The sequence below is a fragment of the Sphaerodactylus townsendi genome, linkage group LG05 (genome assembly GCF_021028975.2).
Source record: "Sphaerodactylus townsendi isolate TG3544 linkage group LG05, MPM_Stown_v2.3, whole genome shotgun sequence".
Taxonomy (NCBI): Eukaryota; Metazoa; Chordata; class Lepidosauria; order Squamata; family Sphaerodactylidae; genus Sphaerodactylus; species Sphaerodactylus townsendi.
This window is the reverse complement of record NC_059429.1, coordinates 17755767-17776693: the sequence shown is the minus strand read 5'-3', so window position 1 is coordinate 17776693 and position 20927 is coordinate 17755767. Positions and strand designations below refer to the sequence as shown.

General features: G+C 44.1%; 3 protein-coding genes across 5 annotated transcripts in view; 2 read left to right on the top strand and 1 right to left on the bottom strand.

The window, feature by feature from the left end:
• Window positions 1-834: 834 nt before the first annotated feature.
• LOC125433150 (14 kDa phosphohistidine phosphatase-like) lies at window positions 835-5026 on the top strand. The gene is made up of 3 exons (XM_048497555.1): window positions 835-1109; window positions 2676-2800; window positions 4809-5026. The coding sequence occupies exons 1-3, from the start codon at window positions 971-973 to the stop codon at window positions 4899-4901; spliced, it is 357 nt and encodes a 118-aa protein (XP_048353512.1). The 5' UTR covers window positions 835-970; the 3' UTR covers window positions 4902-5026.
• Window positions 5027-7536: 2510 nt separating this feature from the next.
• METTL18 (methyltransferase like 18) lies at window positions 7537-12586 on the bottom strand. Of its 3 annotated transcripts, none has more exons than XM_048497550.1 (2): window positions 12552-12586; window positions 7537-8881 (listed from the first exon to the last, which is right to left on the bottom strand). In XM_048497550.1, exon 2 carries the CDS (start codon window positions 8682-8684, stop codon window positions 7587-7589), a length of 1098 nt encoding a protein of 365 aa, XP_048353507.1. In that variant the 5' UTR covers window positions 8685-8881; window positions 12552-12586; the 3' UTR covers window positions 7537-7586. The 3 variants fall into 3 exon arrangements, with proteins under 3 accessions (XP_048353507.1, XP_048353506.1, XP_048353508.1); XM_048497549.1 differs by having other exon boundaries at window positions 12456-12579; XM_048497551.1 differs by having other exon boundaries at window positions 7537-8878; window positions 12456-12579.
• Window positions 12587-12766: 180 nt separating this feature from the next.
• Window positions 12767-20927, top strand: part of LG05H1orf112 (linkage group 05 C1orf112 homolog) — a 38132-nt gene continuing 29971 nt past the window's right edge. Inside the window, exons 1-7 of the mRNA XM_048497543.1 lie at window positions 12767-12924; window positions 14604-14643; window positions 16704-16792; window positions 17105-17209; window positions 18261-18401; window positions 19925-20087; window positions 20579-20663. Of these exons, the coding sequence (XP_048353500.1) occupies window positions 12820-12924; window positions 14604-14643; window positions 16704-16792; window positions 17105-17209; window positions 18261-18401; window positions 19925-20087; window positions 20579-20663 (728 nt within the window). The 5' untranslated portion in view covers window positions 12767-12819. The remainder of the gene's footprint in view (window positions 12925-14603; window positions 14644-16703; window positions 16793-17104; window positions 17210-18260; window positions 18402-19924; window positions 20088-20578; window positions 20664-20927) is intronic.

The following is a 20927-nucleotide window of genomic DNA, read 5'->3' as shown; positions in this document are numbered from 1 at the left end:
TTCAACCTGTGACCTGTGAAAGGGTCATTCAACCCCCAAAGGGGTCCCGACCCCCAGGTTGAGAACCACTGAGCTAGACACTGTGTTCTCTTCAAATATTCTCAGCCCCACCTGTCTCAACAGGTGTCTGTTGTGGGAAGGAAAAAGGGAGTTTGCAAGCCGCTTTGACGCCCCTTACAGAAGAGAAAAGCGGGGTATACATCCAAACTCCTCTTCTCTTCTTCATATTTTGAAATCATTGGGCTCCAAAATGCTTAACAGTGGCCGGATCATATCTTGAGGCTACACTATGTTTTGTTAGGGCTGCATTTTGAGCATGCGCAGAGTCTAATGGGGATTGCTGTGGACAGCGCCAGGGCGACCCGTTCCTGGCTCTAATGGACGGAGTACTGAAAGATATGAGGCCAGCCAAGCCTAAAAAACAAGGACTGTATATATAGGGATACAAGGCAATGAGGTATAAGCAGTTAGTTTGAGTGTAATTTGAACAGATACTTCATAAACCGTTCATAAAGATTGTTCATAAGGATATATTATGGTTATTTAACTGGATAGAAAGGTAATAAACACATATATAATGAGAGCATGTCATAAACATTGGACAAAGTATCTGTTCAAATTACACTCAAACTAACTGCTTATACCTCATTGCCTTGTATCCCTATATATACAGTCCTTGTTTTTTAGGCTTGGCTGGCCTCGTATCTTTCAGTATTGGGTTGACTGTATATATTTGCTGATCGTTCTAATGGACGGAGCCCAGGAATCTCTCCTCCCGCCCCCTTTCTCCCCCCGATCCAATCAGCGACTCTCTTCTGAGCCAGACGGACCAATGAGTGCGCAGAGGCTGCGTGTATTTGGGCTCGCGCTGGGCTCCCGTTCTGGAGGGTTGCTGTGGCCTCGCCGCCATTTTAGGGGCTCGGGGAGACCTTTCGCCCTGCGCGGGGACCCCCCTGGAGGAGGCCGGGCCATGGCGGGGCAGCTGAGCTCGGTGACCGAGGTGGAGATAGACCCGGAGGGCACCTTCAAGTACATTCTTGTGCGGGTGCAGCAGAAGGGCGACGAGCACCGCGATATCGTCCGGGGCACCGCTACCGCCGAGTTCCATAGTGAGGGCAGGGCGACGCTTCGGGGCTGGGGGTGGTGGGTTGTTTGTGTGTGTGCACACGTGCCCACAGGTGGTGAACGTGTCTTGTGTATATATGCACACGCAGTCTCTCTTCATTGGGAAAAGATCACGCGCATGCACACGCCACGCGCGCGCTCACAGTCGGTGTGCAAATTGTCCAAATAAATAACGCGTATGCACCCACACCGTGTGGGTATATCACAATATCACACAAATGCACGGCGGGCGTACAGATTTTGCAAATAAATAATGTATATGCAGCCTCACATTGTTACACACGTGCACATGCCACACACATACACTGGGCATTCAGATTCTTCTGATAATAATGTTCTGATAATAATGTGTTTGCACCCTCACAATATGTCACATGCATACACATTGGGCATTCAGATCCTCCAATTAAATAATGTGTATGCATCATGCATCCCCACAATGTCATGTCACATACACATGTCACATACATACATGGCAGGGATTCATATTCCCTCTTTGCTCCGTGATAAAACAAGTTCTCTGCTCATGGAAGTTGGAGGAGATGCAGTTTTGCCAGATTCTTCCTTCCTTCTCTAAGAGCCCAAAAAGAGAGAGCTTGCGAAGTTTGTATGTCCATTGAGAGAATGTGCAACATCTTCTGCAGGTGGTTTATAAACCTTTATATTTATTTAAGTCATTTTTTTCCTGACCTTTCTTCAGTGGGCTCAGGGTGGCGTAAATCATTCTCCTTCCCATTTTATTTTCTCAGCAGCCTAGTGAGATAGATCAGACTGAGAAATAATGACAGTCACCCATTGAAAGATACTTGAACCTGGGTTTTTCACACACCTGGTTCGACACTGGAGACTTTTGAACACTGTGCCTTGTCATGCAGAAATGTGTTTTTCTAATTCTGTTAATTGGCTCAGAAGGGTATAACTTGGGCTCCTTCTGCACATGCAGAATAATGCACTTTCAGTCCACTTTCACATTTGTTTGCCAAGTGGATTTTGCAATTCCGCACAGTAAAATCCAGCTGCAGAGTGCATTGAAAGTGCATTATTCTGCATGTGTGGAAGGGGCTTCTGTTTAGGAAATCACTGGTGGTTTGTTACCCTGCATTTGACTTTGCTGTGATATTCATATTACTATTGTTGCTATTGTGCACCGTTGTAGACTTCATCTTGTTTGATTTAGTTGTTGGAATATCTGTTTTTCTTGTTCTGTTTCACACCAGTAAAAGGTTTTTTGCACCTTTATGGATTCCTGTTCCCCACTATTTCTCTCAATTTGCAGGGGAAAAGGTGAGAATAACATGCCCACCCCATGAAATTATTCTCTCAGACTTAAACCCAGCTATATCCACTGGATTGCTGTTTCATAACAGTCAGCTAGCTGCAAAATGAAAAACATGAGTCTTGGTGTTTAATGGGCTCTGGCCTTAGCTCAGATCTAGTTCTGTCACCAGAAGTGTGCACAGCTTGTTTGTGTGATTAATATGGATGGCAATATCAAAGAATCCAAATGAATCGTGGTGTTAATCAGATATTCATATTGTTTTGTTTTGCAGATCACATATTTGAAAAAGTGAATCCTGAAATGGAGAAACTTGGTTTTGTATGCAAGTGTCTTGGAGGAGGAAAAATTGATCATAATAGTAAAGAGAAGAAAATCCGTGTATTTGGTCTTTCTACAGTACGTATTGACTATCCATAATGCCTGGTGTTGTTCAATGAGAAAGATAATATAGGTACTGATGATAATTTAGAAAAATGTCCTTGGTAGTATTTCATAAGAGAAGAAGCAAGATAGGAAACAGACTTTTATACATGTACTTTTATGCAATTTGTATAATTTTTACAAAATCAAAATACTTTTTAGTAGCTTCATTTATTGCATATTCTTCTAAGGAAAGCACTTCTGTTGGTAGCAAAGAGGCAAGACACTAGATATAAGCTATAACATTGTCTTAAAACATTCTCAGTTAAACAGTAACGGGGCAGTCCTTTGCAGAAATCAAACAGCGTAGACTGCAGTAACTCAATTCAAGCATGTTGTAAATCTTTTAAACTCAGGTGGATTCCGCATGGGCCAATTACAGCGGTGTGAAAATGGTGTGAAAACAGTGTAAAGGGTTTACACCATTTTCACAGTGTTTTCACACCGCTGTTTTTGGCCCATGCGGAATCTGCCTCAGTTATACATTACATTATAATTTTATGGTAAAATTGCTGTAACGACTCGTGTCAAAAAACTACATCTTAAACAAGTTATTAGAAGTTATTAGAAGGAATCTTGGAAGATGTGCCACAGGTTTTGACCATTGCTGTTTGACCATTGCTGTTTGAAGCATGGTTTACTGAAGAAAATAAGCCAAGTCTAGCATCTGCCAATTTATATAGAGCATTATAGGTGAATAATTAAGAGGCCAGTCCTTTTACACTAGGGATACCCCTGACATCACAGATGACTACAAATATTGTGTCCAGTTTTTTTTTAAAACTCAGCTTTGTTTTCTCTCTACCTTGTGTCCACAATTTAACTTCAGATTCATGAAAAGATGCCTGTGTTTGACGTCTGTAAGGGATATGCCATCTCCTTTCCCAAAAGCAGTAGATTGCCTCTTTTGGAGACTATCAGTGGTCTAATTTCTGACAGTTTAGATATATACAGGCATTACCAGTGTGGAGAGGGAGCAGTTGATGGTCTAGGTCAGGGGTAGGGAACCTGCGGCTCTCCAGATGTTCAGGAACTACAATTCCCATCAGCCCCTACCAGCATGGCCAATTGGCCATGCTGACAGAGGCTGATGGGAATTGTAGTTCCTGAACATCTGGAGAGCCGCAGGTTCCCTACCCCTGGTCTAGGTCTAGGAACACCAACAGTTTTGGGATCTGAGATCACTGCTTAATACCTGGAATTAAAGGTCCCTGTGTTGAATTAATGGCTCATTCCGCACATGCAGAATAATGCACTTTCAAACTGTTTTCAGTGCTCTTTGAAGCTGTGCGGAATGGCAAAATCCAGTTGTGAAAGTGGTTTGAAAATGCATCGTTTTGCGTGTGCGAAAAGGACCATAGACAGCTTAATACTACAGTTCTCCCTGTTCTTGTTCTCTTAAGATTTCCTGGCCATCCCAGATCTCATCCTGTGTATCATTTGTTGATCAGTATTTGTAGGAAGGGGCATGTTTCCTGTGTCAGATTTTGAATAGTAAAATATGTAAAGTTGCTTTTAAATAGAGCTGGAGTTCTCAGCTGATCCAAAATATATGGCTGATTCCGCATGGGCCAAAACAGTGGCGTGAAAACGGTGTGAAAACAGTATAAACCCTTTTACACTGCTTTAGACCCTTTTACATCATTTTCACACCATTTTCACACTGCCGTTTTTGGCCCATTTGGAATCAGCGGCCCCTTCCACACACGCAAAATAATGCATTTTCAAACCACTTTCACAACTGTTTGCAAGTGGATTTTGCTATTCCGCACAGCTTCAAAGAGCACTGAAAGCAGTTTGAAAGTGCATTATTCTGCATGTGCGGAATGAGCCAGCCTTTGATATTCTTAATTGAAAAGTGAAGTTAATTTGAGCATTGACACCAGTGGTCTACTTTGAATAGGCACCACCAGGAGCTGCATGTAATCCCTCTCTTCTTGGGAGTTACGGTTTATTATGGGCTGATCTTGCTTTTGTCTTTCAGGGATATGGAAAAGCTGATCATGCTGTGACAGTTGAACTTCTGAAGAAAACCTATAAGGACTATGACATTAGTTGGTCCGATGACAAGAAGTGAATTGCCACCGCTGTGTATTTTGACTATAAAGTCAGTCCTTTTTCTTTTCAGCATAGTGTGGACTTTGGTCAGAAAGTACCATCAAGTGTATTTTGGCTTTGTTGAATAAAAAAGATTGAATGTAATGCTGTTTGCAATTCAGAGAATGTACTTTTGCCATTTAAGTTTTCACTTCTAGAGCCTTTTGCTTTTCAAATCTAAAGCCCTTAACCTCTTTTGAGGATAGGGTTGCCAGATCATCTGGAAAAAAATGTCTTGTCTCTTTACTTGAGACTCAGTGTGTAGAAATGGGCAGCTGAAACTTTTCATGACCTGAAGATACATCTCACTGAGGAAGAACATTTTCTCCCCAGCCAATTGGCAACCCTGCCTAAGGGGTGGGCAGATGCCTATGTCTACTTGAGGCATTAGCATATCTTTTGCACACTTATATACACACTTGTGGTTTTTCAGGTTTCTTGTAAGCCACTTGAAGATCTTTGCTAGAAACTGATGCAAGTATTTTATGTTTAGGTAAAATAAACTTCAGACTTTGCACTGAAATATCAGTGGTCTAATTCTGTATCCTTAACTGTTGGCACAAATTAATAAAATGTTTTTGTAATGGCACTGCAAAGGCAGGGGATAGGACTGGGACCCTGGTTGGGACTCAAAAATAGATTCAGAGTGGTATTCCAAGTCAACCTGACTCAGTCTAGGCCTTATTAAATGTATCCACTAGTTGCAGCACAAGACAGTCACAAGATAGCATGTAACCTGTGCATTTTCTCCTGGAAATAACATTGCTGCGAGTACTGCATTTACCTTACAGACAAGGTTAAACATATAAGGTTTAAAGTTAAGTGTTAAGATGGTTAATGGGCAATTTCCTAGCCCTCTGTATCAAATAGACAGACAGCACACAGTTCCAGGTGTTGGGGTTGTGAATGATATACATGTGATGCAACCTGTTTTGGCCACCCCTAAATCAAGTCAGGGCTGCATTATAGCGGCTAAGCGGGGTTATTCGAGAATCGCCGAAAACGCAGTTCTTCTCAAAAAACCCAGCAGCGAAGCAGCGCCGTGCGAAGGCGCACACCCTGGTCAGTTTGCTCACTGACCACTGGACATGGCTGGACACCAGCCATGCAAATCGCCTAAGCTATGACAGATTCATTTATCCCGGCTGTGACCCGCTTTACATTTGCTGTGTGGAAGGGACCTAAGTTTGCTTGTTTAGAGAATTTCTATGCTGCCTCTGTCTAATGAAAACATTAAAAATTAAGAAGGAAACAGAAGATACCTTCAGAATTAAACAGCGGAAAACATCAGTCTCTGTTGCTACCCATCTCACCTCTGAAGGGAGGAACATGGACAGCAGGGCTTGTGAGGCAGATCTTAGTGTACTTATGCAGTTCCTGTGATCCACAGGACTTCAACACTTCTCTTAGCTGTATCACAGTTTTTCCTGTGGGACAGAAAAAGACAACTTTCCTTCCTGCCAGTAGCTGCCAAAAGAAGTGATGCCGCATTGTCGCCCAACTTAATTACTGGAAACAATCAGCTTACGGTGATTTTCTTTGAAGGCAGTTACATCCTTGAGCAAGATGTTTAGCGAAGATACTGGAAAAGCTGGCATAACAGTGTGGACTAAGGTAAAAAATAGAAGAATTGGCCAACATTCTATTTTTAGGGACCTGGGTAACTGGGCATTTGTAACTTTTCCAGCTCGTGCCTGGAACAGCTACTCATTAAAACAAGAATACTTCAGGCTTTACAGTTAGATGAAAGGTACCTGAATAAGACTTTTAAGACTCCTTTCAATCCTGTTTTCTATTGTTGTTTTTGAACTGAAAATGTTTTGGTTCCCCTGTTGGACAACCAATATTGGGAGATAAATCAGGGGAATGAGGCTGCTTATTATTTCTAAATTGATGTTCTGTCAACCATGGTGACTTGCAGAAGGGGGCTATTGTTCTGCCCCATGGCATTTATGTCCCTGCATAGCTCTTCTATGCCCCCCATTATATTTAATATCTCCCTGAAACCCGTGGGAGAAATCTCCAGAAATGTAGTGTAAGTATCCAGTCCAGAACCTTTAATGGGCAAACCTGGTTCTCCAGATTAGAATCCACCTGTTCTTAATCACTACACCATGCTGGTAAGAGAATAGCCATGGTTTGGATTCAGTGGAAAGGCATGTGAAAGGAAATGGCAAAGTGGCTCTTCTCCTCCCACCCACCCCCTGCCCCTTTACCTGGAAATCCTCAATAAGGGTCAGGAGAGGCACAGAAACAAATGAACCCTATTAAGGGATGCTGGGTGTTGGAGGCGTTAGGTAAGATTGCTGCCTTCTCACACTTCCTCTGATTCATTCTATGAACCTTCCTGGTGCATTATGCACTAATTTCAAATCAGGGACAGCCTACTGATTTGAAATCCACAAGAACTGACAAAATACCCAGAACTTGTATATATCTTGCATCAAAAAATAATGAATGGGACACTTCAACTGGATATTCTAAACAAAATATGATCTGGGTGACAGAGGGGGAAAAGCTCCGGCAATACAGAAGGGGAAGCAATTACGCCAGAGATTGAAGAACGACCATAGAAGACGACGACAAAGAGCCAAGAATGAACCACTAGAAAAGTGTGCCAAGAATCAAGTATCTCTTTATTAATGACATCTGTGATGCGATCACATTAGGAGGGATTCTTAAACACCAGTTCAATAATGAACCGTTTCAGCCCCTTGTCAACAATTTTAACAGTTCTAGAACTGAACACACCTTTCTTTTTGACAAATTCTGCAAAGAGCATGACCCCACCTCCACACCCAAAATAATGGGCTTTGCTAGCCAAGTATATGCAGCCATTCGCTTTTAGCAATTCTGAAAGTGTCTCGTGCAAAGCGTCATAGTAATCAGGATTGTAAATAGTTTCTGACGTGATTATGAGATCATATTTGGTCAAGGGTGAACCGCTATTTAGTAAAAGGTGCCTAAATCCTGACCATTCCCCAGAAAAGAACTTGCACTTAGAAATTAAGTCATGGTCAAAGTCTCTTTCCTGGCACTGCTCTAGAGACGAACCTGTAATTCCGCCAGAATCACCATTCCTGCAAATGCAGTTTACCAGTATATTAGGTAGAGTTGTTTCTTCAATCACTACACCGTTATAGTCCTGAAAGTGGACCATTTCCGCATTTCCTTTCAACGCAGTGATTCCCAGAAGCCCACTTCCACAGCCTAGGTCCAAAACTACTTTATTTGCAAATTGAACTTCCGCTTCTGAAAAATAGTCTATCAGATCAAATGTGCATTCCCATATTTTCAGACCTCCCTCATAGACACCAGTGATTAGATCTGAGTGAGAAGAAATGCTTTTAGTCAGGATGCTGTCTCCGTGGGAGTAATTTGTGAGTTCTGCTTTCACCACATAAATATTCATATGGCCCGGTAGTGTCTCTACAACTTTATTTTCTAAGACTTTGCAGACATCTTTAGGGACATCATGAGCCTTGGAAGGTGCAGGACAAGAAAACATCTCTGGCAAAGTTATGTCATGGTGTCTATTCAAAGAGCTGTGATCTGCCACCTGAACAGGCCTTTCAGATAAAAGTTCCTGGTTAAACGTATCTTCTCCTGATGATGGATCATTTCTGTTTCCTGCCAGGCCTTCTTGCTTGTCTGAGAGGGTTAAAGATTCCTGTTTCAATTCACGTTGGGGTCTTTCGTCTTCAAGTGCTCCTAGTCTGCTTTCGTCTGTGTTCTCTATAGAAAAGTTGAACTGAAATGCCATTCTCTTGTGAAATAGGTGCAAAATTAGAGAATATTTCCAAAGTACAAACACACAGAACACTGTCGGAAGAATGTGCTGTACTCTGCTGAAAGGCAGTTTGTAGATTCAGTCTTTACTTCAAATGCCTCTTCTCCATACCAACATGTTCTGTTCTCTTGGCTGAGATCGCCTTTTAAATGCAGTTATACTTTGCACTCCTCACAGAAAAAGAAATAATAAAAAAATATCAACAGTAATTGCAGCAAAACACTAACAGCTTGATTTAAATGCAGCCATATGTTTTGTGAACAGAACACTGGAGGACCGTAACAACCTAAATCAGTCCTACCTTCCCTTTAACAATGTGCATATAGTTTCTGGGATAGCAAAAAAACAATAACAAGAATGGGTAAGGAGCATCAACAAGATACCCTAATTCCGTGGTGGCGAACCTTTGGCACTCCAGATGTTGTGGACTACAATTCCCATCAGCCCCTTCCAACATGGCCAAGGGGCTGATGGGAATTGTAGTCCATAACAGCTGGAGTGCCAAAGGTTCGCCACCACTGCTTTAATTATATTGTGAAGTGGTTCTTCTTGCTTTGTTTCAGCGATGGAATAAAAACCGGCTGAGCTTTTGTCTGGCTAAGCATAGACTCCATGGAACAAATGCTTCCCAGAGAATGTGCTCCAACCTAACAACAGCAATAAATGCAAGCTCTTTGTCTGCATGCATCTCTCAGAGGATGCTTGCAAGATCAGATTGTAAGAAGAAGAGTAAGTTTTTATACCCTACTTTTATGCACCCTAAGAAGTCTCAAAGTTGCTTACAATTGCCACCCCCCACCCCCAAACAGGCACCTGGTGAGGTAGATGGGGCTGAGAGAGTTCTGAGAGAACAGTGATTGGCCCAAGGTCACCTAGCAGGCTTCATATTGAGGAGAGAGGAAACAACCCTACAGTCTGCCACTCTTATCCCCATGATCGCCTAAAAATCCACTTTCCATCTTTCTAAAATGTTGTAGCATCCTTACTGTTGAAAACTTCTGGTGAGCTCAGTAAACATTTTTTGCCAAATAATGAACCAACAATGTATAATGTATAATAACTGTTTAAATATATGGTGACAGCTGCCAGAGTTGTGTTTGTAGCAAGATGGAAAGGAGACCATGATCCGGATGTTACAGAATAGATGAACTCATGGAATATTCAACAAGTGCAAGACTGACAGCACAACCGATCATGCACAGAGAAAGGAAGAAAATTGAATTTTTCTGGACTATTTATGTCGAAGACTTGGCTAACTTGTATAGCAAGGGTTATAGGTATAAGAAGAAAATGCTGTATTTCAATTCTTAGATCTTATTGAACTTGAAAACACCAAATGTAATTTAAGGAAGTGTAAGTTTGGGCGTTAACAGATGTAAGCCTCACATATTAGTTTGGTTGGGCCTGATAAAATGCATTGCACTGATTTTGTTTTTGCAATTAATGACAGTCTTGAGTAACTCTGATTGCCATGAGAGTATAGGGCCAGAATTCTTAACATCTAACAGTTCTATACAGGGGAGGGAGGGGGGGCACAAATCTACCAATGGGAATGGCACATGGACAGGGCACAGATTTGCCCTTCCCGGGGCACTTGGCCTGGTAGGGGGCCAGATTTGTCAGTGGGTGGCTGCCACAGCCCTCCCCAAATATGGGATTCAGCATAGAACACCATGCCAGTGCCCCTGCACCACCGCCAGTGCAGCAGGGGCAGTCTGGGAGAGGAGCCGACATAAGTTAGACTGATGTAGTTTCCGCACAGCCCAAATATAACGGCTGAGGAAGCTATTTATCTCATTTGGGAAAGAATTTAACACAGGGCTCTTCCTCAAAATGGGTTCAGCCCACTATATTTCCCTTGATCCAGGTTTTATAAAAATTGCTAACCTAGCAATCTATTTTGAGAAACCAAGGAGCTACAGCAACCTGGGCTGTTTGCAATCGCTTCCTGGAGGGATGGAGTCTCCAGTGCGAAGGCAAACAGGGGAAATCAGGTTATCTAATAATGTGTTACACACGTTACCAGTGTGCTGTGCAGAAACCACCACAGTCAGACATTGCACCGGCCAGAGTTTCAGACTCATGCCACCAAAAGGGTAAGTCATGAGACAATAGTTCATGTCCCCACTCCTGACACACATCCTTTGTCCCCCAGCATCTGTTACTCAGAGGTATGCCTCAGTGGAATTTCTATCTAGCTAGCTCTATTCTCAGTTTTTAAGAAGAAGAAGAGTTTGGATTTATATCCCTTCTTTCTCTCCTGTAGGAGACTCAAAGGGGCTTACCATCTCCTTGCCCTTCTCCCCCCACAACAAACATCCTGTGAGATAGGTGGGGCTGAGAGAGCTCCGAAAAACTGTGACTCGCCCAAAGTCACACTGGCTGGCGTGTGTGGGAGTGTACAGGCTAATCTGAATTCCCCAGATAAGCCTCCACAACTCAAGCAGCAGAGAGGGGAATCAAACCCGGTTCCTCCAGATCAGAATACACCTGCTCTTAGCCACTGCTCTTAGCCACTACACCACTGCTGCTCTTAGCCACTATACCACTGCTTTACCTCCTTTTCAAAGACTCTCGGTGAAAATGTTTCTTGGCTACATCCATTGCCTGAACCAGGAGTCAGTAAACTTTCCCCCTTTCCTGCCAGACCCACCTTTTAGTGCCCAAGCTCTGCACCTAAGCCCAAATTCTCACATGGTGTTGAATGCCCTTCCCATCTCCTGCATTCAGTCTTCAAGCACTCAAAGCAATAAATTCAATTTTTGTAGCACTCGTATTGAATTTGTGAACCAACTGGTTACCACGTGGATCTGAACGTGCATCTTAAGCCTTGGTGCATTTTACAAATGCATGTGGCAAAGTAGTTAAGAACTGTGGACTCTGATCTGAAGAACTGGGTTTTATTCCCCATTCCTTCACATGAGTGGTAGACTCTTATCTGGTGAACTGGGTTTGTTTCCCCACTCCTTCACATGAAGCCTGCTAGCTGACCTTGGGCTAGTCACAGTTCCCTCAGAACTCTCTCAGCTCCACCTATCTCACAAGGTGTCTGCTGTGGGGAGAGGAAGGGAAAGGAGTTTGCAAGCCACCTTGAGACTCCTTACAGGAGAGAAAAGCAGGGTAGAAATCCAAACTCTTCTTCCCTTGGCAACCGGAGGCCACCATGAGGAATTCTCACATGGCCATGGGTGATGTTCTGTGTCTGTCTGCAAGCCTTCCTTCCTGTGTCTGTCTGCAAGCCAAATGCAACAGGCGTCGGGTTGCTCAAAGGGAAATCCTAAACTCACTGAAGTTAACGCAGGTATTTAGGATTGTAAAGAGGGCTGTAGTTCCAAGTGTTGCAAGAACTGCAGAGAAATTCGTAGCTACAAGGGTTGCACAGAGAGTCACAGCTACAAATGTTAGGTTTTCAATTTTCCTCCCCAGTAAGGTCGATGCAGTGAACACCCAGAAGGTGACGGAAATAGGTGGGCAAACAACATATTAGATAGACAGATGACATATAGATAAACATGGGGTCTGGCATGATAGATGATAGATAGATAAGCATTGAGTCTGGCAGATTAGATAGATAGGTAGATGGGTAGGTAGGTAGGTAGATCTGATGAGCCTTTTCCAGCGACTTAACTCTCCACGCTCAGTCCCGTCCACTCCCTGGTTTGCTCCCTAAGGACAACCAAACATTTGCAAGAAAAGCATTTACTCCTGGGAAGGTCTATGCCCTGAACCTTCCAGGTTTACTACCTCAGGAGCCACGAAACTCGAGTTCCCCCTTTATCACTCCGGAAAAGACCCGCGACTTATCAAAGAAAAAGACCACGCGGTGAACATCCCACTCACTGTAGCCTAACACCCGTCCTCCTGCCAGCGTCACAGCGCGCTTGGCGCATGCGCCGTCCCCCCTCACTACAGCCAACACCCTTCGCCGGCTTCACAGTGCACTCAGCGCATGCACTCTTCCCTCTAACTACAGTCCAACACCCTTCGTCCCGCCGGCTTCATAGCGCACATAGCGCATGCGCTAGCGCCGGCGTACTACCGGATGGCAGCCCGCGCGGACTTGGCGGGTCATTCGACGGTCGATTCAGATAGCGGCGTCGCCTCCACCATGGCACAAGCCGAGCCTGGTGCGGCGTCGCTGCTGAGGGAAGTGGAAGGCTGGGACCCCGAGGCGTGCCGCCGCCAGCTCCCCGCTGTCCTGCCTCGTCTCCTGATATCCTTCTCTTGCAGAGGCTGCCTTCGCTGACGGGGGTGTCTGTGCTGGGGGGGATGTGGGCAGAGGGGTGGGGGAGATGGGCAGTGAAGGGGAGAGGGGAAGGGGGCTGGAGGGTGCAGCCAGGGAGCCTGGTGCTGGCCGCCCCCCTTCCCATTCGTCTAAGATCGTGTCTTCTCGCTCATTCTACCTCCAAGGATTGTTATGTGCTCTAAAGGGACTGCAACTACTAGATCTATATGTGTGTGTGTGTAAATATGTAAACATTATGCAACTACTAATGACTGCAACTACTATGTATATATAAAATGTACGTGTGTGTACACACACACATGTACGCATACGCATGTACACACACATATGTACACATATGCATGTACACATACACACGCATATAGTGTCTTCTTGCTCATACTGCCTCGGGGAATTGTTATGTGCTCTAGATCAGTGATGGCGAACCTTTTTAAGACCGAGTGCCCAAATTGCAACCCAAACCCCAGTGATTTATCGCAAAGTGCCAACCTGGCGAATTTCCAACCTTCTGAATGCTGAGGTTTTGGATTTTAGAAAAAATGGTTTGAAACCACTTCAACCTCCACCCCACTCCCAGCGCTCGAGGCAGGGGCCAGCCTGCTCTGGCAGCCAGCAGAAGTCCCGATGCGCACCGGCTCTGTGCACCTCTCTAGCGTCTCTGCCTCCTCTGCTCCCCGGGACAAGAGGCCACCCGAGAGCACAGGCACCAGGCCCACGCCAGCTGAGTCCTCCCCTGCTCACCACGGTGCGCGCATGTCATGCTCAGTGGCCCAGGCCACTGTATGTGTGTGTGTGGGGGGGTGATTTTCCGCCCCCACATGACTAACTGTGTGTGTGTGCCCACAGAGAGGGCTCCGAGTGCCACCTCTGGCACCCGTGCCATAGAGTTAGACCATCCCACTGCTCCTAGATGGTGGAACTTGGCAAAGGTTCTGATTCCTCTGCACCCATGCCTACTGGGTATAAGGAGCAAATTACCTGGTGTTTTGGTTCCGTAGCTTTGTGGATATATCCCACAGTGCCACTTGTGGAGTGGAGGCTGCTTGGACCAGCATGCCTCCCCGGACCCGTCTCTCCCTGCTCTGCTCGCCCTGCTGAGGCCCACCTCCAGCTCCTCCTGGAGGCGGACCTCCCTGGTGATCCCCTGGCCCCAAAGAGTGATCCGGCTGTGGCCTCTACAAGGGGCCAGGGCTTTTTGGCAACCTGGCCCCTACCTGAGGGTGGAACAAGGCTCCCAGGTGAGATCAGGGGCCCTCGCGGGACATACGAGGAGTTTCGCCTTGGGGCCTGTAAAGTACAGAACCTGTTCCATGAACTGACATTTTTTAGGCCAGCCCGAGGGATAACATCTCACTTCCCTGTGGAAAAAAATCCTGGCCTCTTATTGTGGGGGGGGGGGGGGGGGGGGGCAGGGAAGGGGGAAGGGGAAATAATTTTTAATCGCATCATGGGACTTTGAATTTTTATAATTTTGTATATGGTTTTAGCACTGGGATTGGGGGGTGGGAATGGTTTTAACTGTTATTTGCAAATGATGGACACTGCCCTGAGCCCTGGGGGAAGGGCGGTATAGAAATTTAATAAAATAAATAAATAAATAAATATTTGTGGGTGCTTGTATGTGTGTTTTTCCTTAGCATTTGTACTCCATGTATCAGATTTCTGACAACTGGACTGAGCATACTTGTAAGTAAATGTTATATAAAGTTTAGCTAGACCAGGGGTAGGGAACCTGCGGCTCTCCAGATGTTCAGGAACTACGATTCCCATCAGCCCCTACCAGCATGGCCAATTGGCCATGCTGACAGAAAAACTGATAGGTGTGGACCCTAATTTATCTGGAAAACCCCATTCTGAATTCTAGTAACAGTCCCAGTTGCACACACTGTTTGCAGTTATTATGCAGGCTTTATTTTAGTACAAATGATTTTTACTAGCCACGCCTCAAATTGAACACCAAACATTAGCCTCGTGATATAAAACAAGGAAAAAATCAAAACTCACCACGATTCAGCTAAATGGATAATGCAGATAGTCTTGACTGATATGACATGTGAAATATGTGCCATCTATAAAGATCTGTACAGAGACATTGGTGTGTGTATTGTGTAATGGTGTTACTGTCTCTTTAAACTTAAAGATGCCAAACTCACACGATGTCTCAGCCTTAAAAAACTCTGATTACATTTTACTCAATTACACTACAGATTATCAATAAGTACAAGGTCAAGGTCATAAAGCAAGTGACACATATATATTGAAGAAAAACCTTGTACAACTCACTTAAAAACCAAGTGAAAAATCTCAACCATTGTTTTGAATACAATGGGAGTTACTTTTGAGTACACCCGCTTAAGATTACTTTCTAACTGTGCAATCCAAGGCCAGGGGGGCTGAAGCCACAAGGGGCAGAAGGGTTCTGTTGGACTGGAAAAATGTATCTCTTGGTTTGATTCCACTGGATCTCTCAGTTTTCATAGTATTAACCCAGCCATTCTCAACCAGGGTTCCGTGGTACCCTGGGGTGCCGTGATCATGTCCCAGGGGTACCGTGGCAACACTACCGCCCCCCCCCCCCTCATTTTTGTGGTGTCTCCCACCGGTGCCAGCAAGGACATGGAGCTGGCCCATGGGGCAGGGCCTGCCACAAGGTCAGCAGCCACCCCCCCCCCCTGCTTCCCTTCACCCTGGGAGGGGAAGGTGGGGAATGTGGCAAGCAGGGGCAATGGGAGGGGGAGGTGGGGGGTGGCGGCAGCGGTACCATGAGATATGAAGAGTGAGGTCAAGGGTACCCTGACCTCGAAAAGATTGAGAAACACTGTATTAACCATTGTGTCCTGCATTATTCAGACAGATTTGAACTGGGAGACGTACAATGGTAGTTATGGTCTTTTCTGGAGGGTAGATTCTAGCAGGTGATGTGGAAGGACTATTTATTTCTCTCTGACAAGGCATTTGACATAATGCCAGTTTTTAACCTTCTCAGCTGTGATGATTAATTTGGGGAACTTCTTCCAAGGGAAGTTTGGTATACTTTTTCCTGGTTGGTCTGTGGACACCACACAACAGGAATTTTTAAGGAAGGATTCATTGTCTCATCGGTACACTGGTATAGTTACTTGTTTGAGTTGTTGCTGATTTTGGTTAACTTATTTGTAGAGTTGAATTTTTCTTGTGTACGTTACTATTCCTACTGATTTTGATTCCAGTTTTTGGCTTTGGTCCATTTTAGAGTATTTTAACCTATTAACCTATTAATAAATTAACAAAATGAATGTGAATAATGAACCTCTGTTCTTTGGGCAATGGCTGCTTTACAGCACCATTTCCGTGTGTTCGACGTGATCTTGTTTACAAACTACCATACTGTATTTTGATTCTCAAGCCCCTTCCGCACACGCAAAATAATGCTTTTTCAAACCACTTTCACAACTGTTTGCAAGTGGATTTTGCCATTCCGCACAGCTTCAAAGAGCACTGAAAGCAGTTTGAAAGTGCATTATTTTGCATGTGCGGAATGAGCCTCAGTTTGTTTCAGATTGTTATTCTACTTGATGTTTATGATCTCTGCATAGGGCACAGTAGTGATCTATATCTTAATGTTCTGCTTAGATACATAATATAGGCATGTGTGATCACATTTAGGAGTAAAAACCCCATGTAAGTTGTAATGAGAGTGACTCATTAGCATTGAAGCCCCTTGGATTTATGAAAGAAGCAACTCTCCTTATCTTTTTCATTCACAGGTGTCTTTAGAATCCTGGCAGAACGGTTTCTCCCCCACATTGCTCTTTCTGAGTTAGAGGAAGCATTTTTCTCGAAAGTATTACCAAAGGTATGATGCAGTATTAAAAACTGTAACTTGTCTCACAGAAAGATAGAATCTCAATGTTGAATTAATCTGCAGCCACTTCCTGAACCTTCTTTGTATTGAAAGGAGGTTGTAGCTGGCAGGGGCTGATGGGAATTGTAGTCCAGGAACATCTGGAGAGCCGCAGGTTGCAGACCCCTGGTCTGGATGGAATTCAGCGAGAACTACCAGATCGCGGCCACGCAGCCCGGACAACCTGTACTGGATTCCTTATACTAATACTTTTTACATTAATGCGGTTTTTTTTTTTCTTTGTAATGGGCTTTATTCTAACAGGCAGTACAACTGTTCGATCAATTGATATGTGAGTTATCCAGTCAGGCAAAAGAATTAACAGACAAGAATGCAGAATTACCCATGGCACTGAGAAGTCATCTGGAGGTAAAACTTTGAACGTGACATCTTCTACACAATTGAATTTTTTTAAAAAAAATATTGCATTTGATTGCTAACATACTGAGCAACTTCTCTGTTTCTGTTCCTTTTTTGCTGCGGCTGATGGTCGGAGGCCAATTTAAATACATGAGTGATCTGAAATTGTCTGTGGTCCAATTTCTGAGGTTTTTTGGACAGTGCACAGAAAATATTCTGCATGTGATATGCAACAAGAAGGGAGAATTGGCGGAACTTGCCCTCCCTTGCACAAGCGATTGTTTCTTTCCCAGACCATCACTGGAAGTGATGTAGCTACACCCCTCCCCCCACGCCACCCTCATGCACATCCCATAGTTTTTCTGAGGGAACCTTGACTTTGTGAGGCAATTTTGGGGGGGGGGGGGGAGGTTGCAGAGGGAAGGGCAAGAGATCTTAAAGATGTTATTATTTTTTACTGAAATGTGTGAGTGCAGGAGAGAAAGGGGGGATATAAATCCAAACTCTTCTTCTTCTTTCCCAAAGATCCCGGAATTGCATATGTACACACCCATGCTACCAAAGGAGAAATTCCCAAGTGACTTTCATCTTTGTGAATATTGGGCAGGGAAAGGCTCATTCCGCACATGCAGAATAATGCACTTTCAAACTGCTTTCAGTGCTCTTTGAAGCTGTGCGGAATAGCAAAATCCACTTGCAAACAGTTGTGAAAGTGGTTTGAAAATTGGCCTAGCATGACTGCGTGTCTTGGAAGGGGCCAAAGTTTTTTAAGAAAGATACAAAACATTTTCAAACTGCAAAATATTTTCAATTACAGAATCCGTTCTGATGGGATTTCAGGGCCATGCCCAATTTTTTTTCCTCCACAGTTTAGTGTTAAACTTGAATTGAATTGCATCAGAAAAAACAGGGATGCAAAATCCCTAATGACATTACTCTGCTGCAGGTTTGGACCTTATGGCCGCCAGCGCTTTTTTAGAAGCATGCACAGCCTGAAGCTGAGCCATTTGCTATAAAGCTATCTCCACTGGTGCTTTTATTAATGTATTTTCCCTTGCAGACTGTAGTGCAGCTGATGGAAGTATTAAGAGGATGTGTTCAACATGTCTGTACAATGCAGGAAACAGTGCCTTTAGAATGTATCCGCAGTCTTCCCTCTTCTGTTCTTCATGTGATCAAGAACACATTTATACACTGCAGGGTTGGTGAGCTTTATAACTCCAAAGATACTTAATGTTTTCAATTTAACAGGCGAAAAAAATTCTACAGAGTTTTTTTTTAAAAGCCATTGCAATACCAGTGTGGTGTAGTGGTTAAGACAGGTGGATTCTAATCTGGAGAACTGGGTTTGATTCCCCACTCCTCCACCTGAGTCTTATCTGGTGAACCAGATGTGTTTCTGCACTTCTACATTTCTGCTGGGTGACCTTGGACTAGTCACAGTTCTCTCAGAACTCTCTCAGCTTCACCTACTTCACAAGGTGTTCTCTTGTGGGGAGAGGAAGGGAAAGGAGCTTGTAAACCACCTTGAGTCTCCTTACAGGAGAGAAAGATGGTGTATAAATCCAAACTCATCTTCCTCCTCCTCTTCTGGTTTCTAAAAATCAGTATTATAAAAAGTTGCAAGGTAGGTTTGAAATTCCCCAGAACTGTTTCTTTGCTTCATGTATAACATTTTGCCAAACTTCTTCTTTGCTGTTGGAAGCCTATTGAAACTTTAAATCTGTTTGTCCCCATTAGTAGATGTGTAATTATGATTAATTCTATTTTAATATTTTGAGATTGCTGGTGCTTTCGGTTGCCATTGAATTGCTCATTGTATGGTTTTAAAAAGAAATATTTTAACTGTGTATGTAATCTGCTCTGAGCCTGGCCTTTGACTGGGAAAAGCGGGGTAGTTCATTTACTGAAATAAAATAAATTTTAAAAAGCAAAAAGCAGGAGAGAGTGTGTTCCAGGGCATGATGGGAAAATTTTACGGTCAACAGTTGTTGACAGTCTGAAAAGTAGGAGCTATTTTGCTTCTCTTCCCAGCAGTCCTTGGGGCATTCAGAATTCTACTTTGTACCTCACGTGTGAATGTGTGTGTGAAGTGGTTAAGAGCAGGTGCATTCTAATCTGGAGGAACTGGGTTTGATTCCCCGCTCTGCCGCCTGAGCTGTGGAGGCTTATCTGGGGGGAATTCAGATTAGCCTGTGCACTCCACTGCGCCAGCTGGAGGTGACCTTGGAGGCTAGTCCACAGCTTTTCAGAAGCTCTCTCCAGCCCCACCGACCTCACAGGTGTTGTTTGTTATGAGGGGGGGGAAGGGCAAGGAGATTGCAAGCCCCTTTGAGTCTCCTACAGGAGAGAAAGGGGGGATATAAATCCAAACTCTTCTTATTCTTCTTATTCTTCTTCTGAAGTGCTACTAAATCACAGCTGACTTATAGCGACACCTTACAGGTTTTCAAGGCAAGAGACTAACAGTGATGATTTCCTTCCTCTGCGTAGCATCCCAGAACTTCCCTGGTGGTCTCCCATCCAAGTACTAACCAGGGCTTTTCCTGCTTAGCTTCTGAGATCTGAGTGAGATTATGGGCTGGCACGGCACCCAGCATGCGTTGAACCAGAGGGTGTGGATGGTTGATTCTGATGCTATTGCTTTTAGATATTCTGTCTTTCCTGAGCACTATCCGCTGTAGCTATGCATAATGCATGTGTTTATTTTCTGTTTTGCTACAGGACAGTGAAATGCTGTACAGTGACCACCTCCACTTGTTCGCTGACTTACTCCAGTCTTTGTTTAAGGGAGCCTACACTTTGCAAAAGCAGCTTATGGAGCTGCTTGAGATGATATCCGTGGATTCCTCTACTGCTGAAGACAGTACAGCAACTGTGGTTTCAGGTGGGTGTACAGCAGTGGTGGCGAACCTTTGGCACTCCAGATGTTATGGACTACAATTCCCATCAGCCCCTGCCAGCATGTGCCAGTGGGATATTGCGGTCATAACATCCTGGAGTGCACTGGGGTCGCCACCCGCTAAGTATCAATACAAGAATAATGCACATCTTAAGACTGGCCACTTTTCATTGGTGCGCAACAAGTCATCAAAACTAAGCAAGCACCTTCCCTTCCATGAGTGCTAACGTGGCGTATCCGTTGAAAGGTTCCTACGGTTATTATTCCATGATTCCTGGATGACCCCCCTTTTAAATTCAAGACTTCATGGCGAGGGAGTAGATGAAAGTGATAAAAAACACAAGCGTTTGTTCAATCCTGTTCTGCATTTATGGAAAATAGTCCTTAGCTGAGTGGATATTATAAGCGCTTTTGACTATGCTTGCTGATAAACATGTATTTTTTTCAAGTTAGGTTTGTGTTTGTTTGCTCTGCAGTGATTCACACGGTGTTGGAGATCTGCTCTGCCATTTCCAGCATAGACCATGCCCTTCATGCAAACACATGGAAGTTTTTAATCAGGTATGTTGTCATGATCTTAATGAGACGTGTGTGAACTAAGCAGATTTTCTCTCACCTTTTGTAAGCAGGCCGCCTGATTCCTTGATAAGTACAGTTGAAGTTATTAAACTGAAGGCAGCATTTTTGACTGTATTTTGGGCGGCTGATTGCAGTTTTTTGGAGCCACCTTCATCCAAGTGAATTCCATACTTTGCCTTTTTGTTGCACAGTTCCTTTTCATATTACCCTGTTTCCCCAAATATAAGACATTCCTGGAAAATAAGA